Genomic DNA, 11,338 nt, shown 5'->3' on the forward strand with positions numbered 1-11,338 from the left:
CCCGGGCGCCGCCCCCCCCCGTCTCCATGGAGACCGGAGCCCGCCCCCCCCCCGTCCTCAGCTCACAGCCGTCAGGGGTCCCGGGCTCACTGAGAGGGGGAGAGAGAAAGGAGGATCCTGTCCTCAATCAGATGCAGAGAAACCCCAACCCTGCAGACGGAGACTGTGACCCGGTATCGCAGACAGACAGACAGACAGACACAGACACAGACACACACACACACACAGACACACACAAACACACACATGCACACACTCATACACACACACACACACACATGCACACAGACACACACAGAAACATGCACACACATGCACACATACACTCATACACACACACATAGAAACACACAGACACTCATACACACAGACACACAAATATACACAGACAGACACACTGACACACAAACAACACACAAATACACACACAGACACACATGCACACACTCATACACACATACAGACACACACTCATACACAGACACACAAATACACACTCATACACACATGCACACTCATACACACATGCACACAGACACAAACACACAGAGACACAAATACACAGACACACACATGCACACACACATACACAGACACACACACATGCACACATACACACAGACACACATGCACACACTCATACACACAGAAATACACATGCACACACTCATACACACAGACACACGTGCACACACTCACACACAGACACAGAAACACACAGAGACACACAAATACACAAACACACACATGCACACACTCATACACACAGACACACAGAGACACACACATGCACACACTCATACACACAGACACACATGCACACACTCATACACACAGACACACATGCACACACTCATACACACAGACACACATGCACACACTCATACACACAGACACACACATGCACACACTCATACACACAGACACACACAGAAACACAGAGACACACAAATACACAGACACACACATGCACACACTCATACACACAGACACACACATGCACACACTCATACACACAGACACACACATGCACACACTCATACACACAGACACACATGCACACACTCATACACACAGACACACTCATACACAAAAATACACACATACACAAACACACACAGAGACACACACACACACACAGACACACACGCACGGCCTTCCCACCTGCCAGGAGTTTGCTAACTGACCGGCAGTGAGGGCTGTGCGCAGCGCTCTGCACCGCGTCCAGCACGCCGGCAGCCCGCGCTGCGCTCTCTGGCCTTCAGGTGCATTCGCACTTTCCACCTTCCCGCTGTGCGCCACAGCCTGAGGAAGCAGGTCGGGATGAGGGGCCACACGTTAACATGGCCTCAAACCAGACCCAGAGGAGATCAGAATTCACTCTAATGCCAGACACGACCCCACCATGCAACCCGGCTGCTGGTGTCAGGGAGGACGGAACTACTTACCCGAGAGGAAGAATTCTTCACAGAAGCCCCCGCAGCCCCTCCAACGCTGGCAAAGCTAACTGCCTGTTTACTAGTTATTAAAGTTCTAAGTTTCAAATATTACTTCTGTATCTGTATGTGTGTGTATGTGAGAGACAGACAGACAGACAGAATGATGGGCTTGAACTCTGGGCCTCGGCACTGTCCCTGAGCTCTTCAGCTCCAGGCTGGTGCTCTACCATTTGAGCCACAGCGCCACTTCTGGCTCTTTGCTGATTCACTGAAGGTAGAAGAGTCTCCTGGACTTTTGTAACCCAGGCTGGCTTTGAACCTTTGGTCTTCAGATCTTAGGCTCCTAGGGACTTACCAAGTGGCACTGTGGCTCAAAATGGTCGAGCGGTAACCTTGAGCAAAATTGCTCAAGGGCACTGGGCCCTGGTGGCTCCCGCCTGTCATCCCAGCTACTCAGGAGGCTGAGATCGGAGGATCACGGTTCAAAGCCAGCCTGGGTAAGAAAGGCCCTGAAACTTTTATCCCCAATTAACTACAAAAACAAAAAACCTGGTGGTGGAGGCATGGCTCAAGTGGTAGAGCGCCAGCCTGGAGCTGAAGAGCTCAGGGACAGCGCCCAGGCCCTGAGTTCAAGCCCCAGAAAGGCACCAAAGTTAAAGTAAAGGAATTGAGGGGGCGGAGAACAGGTACACCCCTATACCCAGCCTCACCGATTCTGGAGATTGATCCCTTTTTGTTCTCTTCCTGGGAATCAGGCTAACATTGCTATTTGCTGATAGGAAAGCTAGATTATCAGCAGGACTGGCAGCTAAATGCTACCCGCCTCTTCCTCCCCTGGTTAGGGACTGTAGCTAAATTACAGAACCCAGACTCCTGCACCTCGAAGAACTGGCCATGAGCTGCTAGAACTCCCAGGCCCAGAGGTTTTTTGTTCAAGGCTGGCGCTCTACCACTTGAGCCACAGCGCCACTTCTGGTTTTCTGGTGGTTCATTGGAGATGAGAGTCTCCTGGACTTTTCCTGCCCCAGCTGGCTTTGAACTGCGATCCTCACATCTCAGCCTCCTGAGTAGCCGGGATTACAGGTGTGAGCCACCAGTGCCAGGCTTTTTCTTTTTTTTAAATTAAGAGAAAAAAAAATCCACTTCTGCTTGCTCTGACTGATTCCACTTGAACCAATTCCAAGTCCTCGGGCCATTCGTCACACTTACAAACTTGGTGGAAATTTCCATGCCTGTTTTAGACCACAGTCATTCATAGGCTTAATAGAGCTGATGATTTTTTTTTCTCATTCTAGCAATTTCTTGACAAGGAAGACCTAGATTTGTTACATGGCAAATCATTCTTATAACCGGCACGTGCTAATGTAATTCCTTGATTCATGTTCAGATAATTGATTTGTCTTCAATATTATGATACTGCTTTCCAGTTTTGAGTAGCGCCCTATTACTTTCAATTCAAAAATCATCGGTCGCCAGGTGGGCACTGTCATCCCAGCCACTCAGGAGGCTGAGATCTGAGGATCACGGTTCAAAGCCAGCCCAGGCAGCAAAGTCCATGAGACTCTTATCTCCGATAAGCCACCAGAAAACTGTAAGTGGTGCTGTGGCTCAAGTGGTAGAGTGCCCACCTTGAGCTGAGGAGCTGAGGGACAGCACCCAGGCCCTGAGTTGAAGCCCCACGACCGACCAAAAAAAAAATCAGTCTAAAATAACTTAAAGTTAAAAACATGAAAATTAAATTCAGGGTTATCTTAAATTCATACATACTGTTAACTTATTTGGGATGTGACAATATTGTGATTTAAAGCTAGGTGTTGGTGGCTCACACCTGTAATCGCAGCTACTCAGGAGGTCGAGATCTGAGGATCATGGTTCAAAGCCAGCCCGGGCAGCAAAGTCCATAAGACTCTGATGTCCAATGAACCAGCAAAAAGCTCAAAGCAGAAGTGTGGCTCAAGTGGTAGAACACCAGTCTTGAGGGAAAAAGCTAAGGAAGAGCATTCAGGTCCTGGTAAGCTCTGGTATTGGCAAAAAAAAAATGTGAGGCAAGTCACAAGATTGTGCTAGTCCTGGGTCTTGAACTCAGGGCCTGGGCGCTGTCCCTGAGCTTTTTCACCCAGGGCTAGTGCTCTAGCACTTGAGCCACAGCTCTACTTCTGGCTTTTTGGTGGTTCACTGGAGATAAGAGCTTCATGGACTTCACTGTCTGGGCCGGCCTTGAACCACAATCCTCAGATCTCAGCCTCCTGAAGAGCTGGGATGCCAGGGCAGGAGCCTTCAGCGCCCGGATAACCTTTTATCTTTTTAAATGGAACAACTCGGGTGGTTTGTGATAGTGATGGAAAGCTGCCGGATGCGGTCTTCCTCAGTCCTGGCTGACAACGGAACACCATCGCGTGGGTGGCTGACACATGTGCGGATCACATTTTTGTCTTGGTTTGTTTTCTGGGACTGAGGATTGGAACCCAGAGCTTCCCTGCTCGATCGCTAATCAGTTTTGGAGGTGGAGGAAATGCAAATTTGAGGCACCAAGACAAGAGACGGATGTAGCAAGAACTGACAAGGAACCCTCTTCCTGGTGGGCAGGTAAACATATATAAATATTTATATATGCATATGCATAAATAAGAATATACCTATATATGTATACAATATATAATGCATAAATAAAATAGATGCACATATATATATATAAGTGTATATGCACATATGTGTACCTATATGTGTATATACATATATATGTGTGTGTGTGTGATTTTGGTTGTTTATCTTCCCCTACTCTCTCTTGGCAAGGAACAAGGAATAAAACATCTTGGGCAAGATTTCCACCCTCCCGACCTAACCCAGGTCACAGAGGCTCCTCCTGGAACCTGGCTTGGATTTCAACACATCTATGGGGGTGGAGGGGCAGAGAGCAAATGTCTTGCGCATGACAGTGACTCTTGCTTTGGTTTGGGTTTTGGTTGGCATTGCTAGGGACCGAGGCAAAGGGTTCTGGCTCATGCTGAACAAGTATTGGGCCACTAAACCACACTCCCACAACTTGTTTTTTTCTTTTTAATTTGGCCAGGCTGTGGGGTTTGAACTCAGGGCCTCAAGCTTGCTAAACAGGCTCTGGACCAGCTGAGTCACTTTGCCTGTCCCTTGGTTTCATTGGTTTTAAATCTGTGCACTTCAGCCATCGTGAGCTTGAGCGTTTCTGTTTGGGGGGATAAAGGAGTTTATAATGCTTAGGAGGCACAGACTTTAGTGTAGACATTGAGTGTGAGTGTGAGTGTGTGTGTGTGTGTGGTGATTTAGTTCACTTTCTATCTAAAACTTCCCCGGCACTGTGGCTCACGCCTGTAATCCCAGCTACTCAGGAGGCTGCCAGCTGAGGATCACAGGTCAAAGCTGTGACGCTCTCCTCTCCAACGAACCACTCAGAAAAAAGCCAGAATGGTGCTGTGGCTCAAGTGGTAGAGCACCAGCCTTGAGCCAGACAAAGTCAGAGGAAGCAGCCAGGGCCTCAGTTCCAGCCCAGGACTCACACAAGGGTGGGGGGGGGAGAAAGAAAAAGGAAGAAAGGAAGAGCAAAGGAACAGAAGGAAGAAGAGCTTCCTTTGGCTTCCAGTACATGACCAGGCCGGACTCCTTTCTTTTGAGGCCTCCCGGGAGAGGACAATGGCCAAGCACTCGCAGCCAATCAAAACTCCTCTCCTCTGGCTAGGAAGTAAAAGGAGGAAGGAGGGGGCGGAGCGAGACACCCACAATCCTCTTGGGGGACACAACCCCATGACCTCAGAGATTCTGCCACCACCTCTGAGTCACCTGTCACCTGTCAACCACCCGCCACCTGCCAACCACCCGCCACCTGCCAATCACCTGTGACCTGCCAATCACCCGTCACCTGTCAACCACCCGTCACCTGCCAATCACCTGTCACATGCCAATTACCTGTCAACTGCCAATCACCTGTCACCTGCCAATCACCTGCCAACCACCCGTCACCTGCCAATCACCCGTCACCTGTCAACCACCCGCCACCTGCCAATCACCCGTCACCTGCCAATCCCCCGTCACCTGCCAATCACCCGTCACCTGCCAATCACCCGTCACCTGCCAATCACCCGTCACCTGCCAATCACCCGTCACCTGCCAATCACCCGTCACATGCCAATTACCTGTCACCTGCCAATCACCTGTGACCTGCCAATCACCCGTCACCTGCCAATCACCCGTCACCTGCCAATCCCCCGTCACCTGCCAGTCAGCCACGCCCCCTGGCGAGCACGTCCTGTCCGCAGCGCTGCGCCCGAGCGCGGGCGGCACCAGTGGCATGTCGGGGTCCTCCCGGCGGAACTCACCTCTGCGCCCCACAGGGCTCCGTGGGCGCCCGCGTGGCTCCTGTCTCGTCTGCTGTCCGGGCCTGCCTCCTTCACTTCGCTCTGGGCACGCGCTGGGCGGGAGGCCGCTGCCTTCTGGCAGCCCGGAAGTGGAGGACCGGAAGCGCAGCAAGGGGCCACGCCCCTCGCATGTCCCTGCCTCTCCTTTAGGCCACGCCCCCGGAGGCAACGTCCGCCACCCAGGCCACGCCCCTGAATGCCGTAACTTTCTCACTTAGGCCTCGCCCCAATGACGTGAGTTCCTCCAGCATAGGCCACGCCCCCAAGCCTCAGGTTTGCTCCCCTTAGGCCACGCCCCCAAATGACAGGACTGGTCCACCTTAGGCCACGCCCTCAAATGACAGGACTGCTCCGCCTTAGGCCATGCCCTCAAATGATGACTTCACCTTAGGCCACACCCCCAAGCCACAGGACTGGTCTACCTTAGGCCACGCCCCCAAGCCACAGGACTGGTCTACCTTAGGCCACGCCCCCAAGCCACAGGACTTCTCCACTTTAGGCCTAGGCTTCAGATGGTATAAGGGCGTCTCGCTTAGGCCACGCCCCCTGTGGCTTACGGGCCCCTGCTCTAGCCACGCCCCCAGTGCGGCCTCCCGCTAGGCCACACCCCCTGTTGCTTCCGGGCCCCTGGTCTAGCCACGCCCCCAGCGCGGCCTCCCGCTAGGCCACGCCCCTCACGGTGCCCGCGGGGTCCACCCAGTCCCGTTGGTTCCCGCCTGGCGGCCGATCCCGGGGTCCCTTCCTGCCAGTCTGACCTGTGTTCGGAGGCTACACCTGCCTCCTCCTCCTCTCTCTCCCTCCCTTCTTCCCTCCCCCGCCATCTGCCAGTCCTGGGTCTTGAACTCGGGGCCTGGGCGCTGTCCCTGAACTTTTCTGCTCAAGGTTGGCGCTCTACCACTTGAGCCACGGCTCCCTTCCGGCTTTTGGCTGGCTCATGGGAATTACGAGTCCCCCTGGCCTTTCCTGCCCGGGCTGGCTTTGAACTGGGATCCTCCTGATGATGACAGGCGGGGGCACCCTCGCCAGGGCTGTGACTTGTAGCACCGGCTCTTCCCTGATCTCCAGGCTGAGGATGGAGATTTCATAGTCAGGCCCAAAGGCAACCGAGTGCACCCCACGTACCCCCCACTCCCCCCCCCAGTGTCCTGCTCTGCACCCCCTGCCCGGAAGGCAAAGAAGTCCACTTGTAGGCCTTGTTCTTGACTCACCGATTACTCTCCCTAGGGCACAACTCGTCCTGGGCACTTTGTAAGTAGCTAATTAAGGTTCACCAACAGCCTCAGGTGGCAGGAATTAATACCTGACGCCAGAGGGAAAGAAATTTGCTGTTTCCGATTCAATTGGGCATAAGTGGCCCTGACACTCGGCTTCAAACCATGATGCTCAGATCTCAGCCTCTCGAGCAGCTGAGACTACAAGCGTGCGCACCAGCGCCCACACTAACACTCGACATTTCACTGTTCTGAAAAGACACCAACCGTCCACGCCTCTCCTTTACTATCTGGGACTTAGGCACACCTGGGTCAGACAACTGATGGCCCCCCCCAAAAAAAAAGGCTGAGAAAGTTCCAGAACCTTAATCTCAGGCTGGGTTTACAGAGGTTGCAAGAGGCAAAACCGAAGGTCCCCTGAGCTTTGAGGACATCCTAGAACCTTTTCTCCCACATGCAAGACATAAAGAGCCTGAGCTATTCCATGCTTTATCTTTTTATCGGTGGTGGGACTTGAACTCAGGGCCTGGGCGCTGTCCCTCAGCTCTTCAGCTCAAGGCTAGCGCTCTACCACTTGAGCCACAGCGCCACTTCTGCCGTTTTTTTGCTTCTGTGGTGCTGAGGACTTGAACCCAGAGCCTCATGCATGCAAGGCAAGCGCTCTACCACTGAGCCACCTGCCCAGTCCTTTCCCCCTTACCTTCCAATTTCCTGGTATCCTGGAGATTCACCTGCCCGGGGCTCCACAGTCAACCAACCCTCCCCCAGCCCACACCTCAGCCAGCTCAGGGGCGCCTGTGCCCCTAAAACCCAATCCCCTCCCTCTGTGTCCACCCCCGACCCCCAGGAAGAAGTTGGCTCGGGGCTTTTTTTTTTTTTTTGGTTAATTTTCTGGTTGTTTTATTTGAAAACTCAAGGGTGTGTGTCCACACCCGACCCCTGACCCTCACCCCGGACATGACAGGGTCACCCACGCACGCCCACGCACGCCCACGTACACACACACGCATACACACACACGCCAGGCCATGAGCTGTTCACAGTTACACAGGGGCTACATTCACGATGACATTGAAAAAATATACATTATATATGATCAACTAGAGCCGTCGCCACCACCCACACAGAAGCAGCTGGTCGTGGAGGAAAGGGGTGCGGGGTGGGGGCCCCCCCCGCTGTGGGGGGGGTCTCCCCAAGGACAACAAAGGAAAGATAACAGGATATACTTCCAGCGTGAAGTGGAGCTGCAGACCAAGGGGTGAGGGGGAGTAGAGAAGGGGAGAGGAGAGTCGCTCACTGCCTTAATCCCGGCTCTGCCCCAGCTTGGCTGCCAGTTAAGACAGTGATGGATTGACAGGCCGAAGGCCTCCAGCAGCCTTGGGGGTGGCCCGCGGGGGGCGCCAGAGGGCAGCGTGTCCCCCTCCCCCCCATGGGCGCAAGGAGGGGAGGGGGCGCGGGGAAGGGGTGACCCCAATGGTTAGGAGCGTGGTGGACAGCCGTGGAGACCTCTCGCTCGCGCTCTCGCTCGCTCACTCGCTCGCTCTGGCCCTCTCTGGGGTGGGGCTCTGGGGGGGCGGCCGGTGTCCCCTCTCGGGCTCAGTGGCTTCAGTAGCGATGGGGGGGCGTCTCGATGATGCGCCGCTCGTCCCCCGCGGGGGAGTCGGCCGCCTCCGAGTCACTGCTGTCCTCCTCCTCCTGGCCCGCCGGGCCCCCCGCCACGCCCGCCTGAGGGTTGTGGTACGACTGCAGAAAGAGAGAGATGGGGTGCTTGCCAGAAGCTTCCAGCCCCCCCCCTCCCCGCCTGCCCCCCGGCCTCTCTGCTTCCCAGATTTCTGCCAAGTCCTCTTGGGAGAGAGAGTTCAGTCCTGAGACTTGAACTCAGGGCCCGGGCGCTGTCTGTGCCTGAGCTTTCGTGCTCAAGGCTGGCGCTCTACCACTTGAGCCAGGGCGCCACTTCCGGCTTTTTGCTGGTGCCTGGGACCTCCGAGTTTCCTGTTCTTTCCCATAGGGACTGGCCTCAAATGTCAGTCCTCAGCTCCCGGCCTCCCGGGCGGCTGGGATGGCAGGCGTGGCAAACGCTTTTCCCCAGGGGACCCGCCCCCCCTCACCTCCATGGGGTTGACGATGATGGTGAGGGCAGAGTCGTCCCAGAAGAGGTCAGGGTCCTTGGGGTCGCTGGAGGCCCCCGGGGGGCCGCCGGCCCCCGAAACTCGGCAGTGGAGGGAGTGGATTCGAACCAGGCCCAGGATGACCATGAGCAGCAGGAAGCTCACGCACACCACGATGATGAGGGTGGCGGCGCTGGGGACCACTGCGGGAGAAGAGGGGGGTCAGGCAACGGGGGGACTCCCCCTCCCGGGGGGAGGGGGCCGGCCGGCTTCCATGTCCACGGTAGCCCAGAGGAGACAAACTACGTGCCACGCTGGCGGAGAAAGAAATAGAACCCACCGGGAAGCCTCGGTGTGAGGGAACAGCGAAGGGACACGGAAGGGACAGGCCGCGCGTGGAGAAGCCAACGCAACCCCCAAGCCTGACCTGAACCAGGCCCAGTGGCTCTCAACGGCCATCCCAGCTACAAGGGAGGCTAAGGGCCGAGGATCGCAGGTCGAGGCCAGCGCCTGAGCCGCTGATCTCCAGTGCCTCACCCCAAGAAGCCAAACGCAGAGGTGCAGCTCACGCGTAGAGCACCAGCCTGGAGGGAAGAAGCTAGGGGACAGAGCCCAGGCCCTGAGTTCAAGTTTGGGATAGAGACAGGCACATTAGCCCACGCCTATAATCCCAGCTGCTCCGGAAGCTGAGGTCTGGGCGAGGATGGATGTGCGCGCGAAGCCGGCCCAGGCGGGAGAGTCTGTGAAATTCTGATCCCCGATGAGCCGACCAAAGAGCTAGAAGTGGCGCTGTGGCTCAAGTGGTAGAGCACCAGGCTTGAGTCAAAAAGCTCAAAGACAGCACCCAGGCCCTGAGTTCAAGCCCCAGAACTAGCCAGACAGACAGACAGACAGACAGAGACAGACAGAGACACAGAGAGAGAGGAAGAGAGAGAGAGGAAATAGCAGGCAGGCAGGCAGGTAGATAGATGAGAGAGAGAGAGAAAGGGAGAGAGAGCAGACAGACAGACAGACAGCTAGATGGATGAGAGAGCAGGCAGGCAGACAAACAGGTAGGCAGAGACAGATGACAGACAGATAGGGCAGGCAGACAGACAGGATAGACAGACAGACAGAGCAGGTGGAAAGACAGAGAGACAGACAGGTAGATAGGTAAACCAGGCTGACAGACAGACAGGCAGTGCAGGTGGACAGACAGAACCAGGTGGATAGAGACAGACAGATAAATAGAGCAGGCAGACAGATTGGCAAATAGAGCAGGCAAGCAGACAGAGCAGATGGACAGACAGAATAGAGACAGACAGACAGTGCAGGTGGATAGAGACAGACAGGCAGACAGATAGAGCAGGTGGACAGACAGGATAGAGACAGACAGACAGAGCAGGTGGACAGACAGGATAGAGACAGAGAGTGCAGGTGGACAGACAGGTGGACACAGATAAATAGAGCAGACAGAGCAGGTAGACCGAGAGGTGGACAGACCGAATAGAGACAGACAGACAGAGACAGGTGGACAGAGACAGTCAGAGCAGGTAGACAGACAGGTGGACACAGAGCAGACAGAGCAGGTAGACAGAGACAGGTGGACAGACAGGACAGAGACAGACAGACGGACAGACAGACAGATGGACACAGACGGACAGACAGATGGACACACAGACGGATGGATGGAGAGACAGATGGACACACAGAAGGACAGACGGACAGACAGACACACAGACAGACAGACGGGCAGACGGACAGACACACAGACAGACAGGCAGACGGACAGACAGACAGACGGACGGACAGACAGACACACAGACAGACGGACGGACAAACAGACAGACGGATAGACAGACAGATGGACACAGACGGACAGACAGATGGACAGCCAGACGGAGACAGACGGACGGGAGGACAGACGGATGGACAGACGAGACAGACGGAGACAGACGGACGGGCAGACAGACGGATGGACGGACAGACACTGACAGACAGACAGACAGACGGACGGACGGACGGACAGATGGACGGACGGACAGACAGATGGACAGACAGACGGAGACAGACGGACGGGCGGACAGACGGATGGACGGACAGACGCTGACAGACAGACAGACAGACGGACGGACGGACGGACGGACGGAGAAGCGTCGCCCGGCTCCGGCGAAGAAACGCGCGCGGAGGCCGCGCGGGAGGCCGCGGCGCTACTC

At 55.2% G+C, this 11,338-nt stretch overlaps 2 protein-coding genes across 2 annotated transcripts in view; both read right to left on the minus strand.

Annotated features, from left to right (window-relative positions):
* Pex5 (peroxisomal biogenesis factor 5) overlaps positions 1-2,173 on the minus strand; it is a 14,146-nt gene extending 11,973 nt beyond the window's left edge. The window contains exon 1 of the mRNA XM_013023579.1: positions 2,150-2,173. The gene's annotated coding sequence lies outside the window, so the exon portion shown is untranslated. The remainder of the gene's footprint in view (positions 1-2,149) is intronic.
* A 6,382-nt stretch (positions 2,174-8,555) lies between these two features.
* Positions 8,556-11,338, minus strand: part of Clstn3 (calsyntenin 3) — a 19,474-nt gene continuing 16,691 nt past the window's right edge. The window contains exons 17-18 of the mRNA XM_013023580.1: positions 9,144-9,346; positions 8,556-8,778 (exon numbers count right to left, since the gene is read on the minus strand). Of these exons, the coding sequence (XP_012879034.1) occupies positions 8,641-8,778; positions 9,144-9,346 (341 nt within the window). The 3' untranslated portion in view covers positions 8,556-8,640. The remainder of the gene's footprint in view (positions 8,779-9,143; positions 9,347-11,338) is intronic.

Source organism: Dipodomys ordii, unplaced genomic scaffold (genome assembly GCF_000151885.1).
Source record: "Dipodomys ordii isolate 6190 unplaced genomic scaffold, Dord_2.0 Scaffold69, whole genome shotgun sequence".
Classification (NCBI taxonomy): Eukaryota; Metazoa; Chordata; class Mammalia; order Rodentia; family Heteromyidae; genus Dipodomys; species Dipodomys ordii.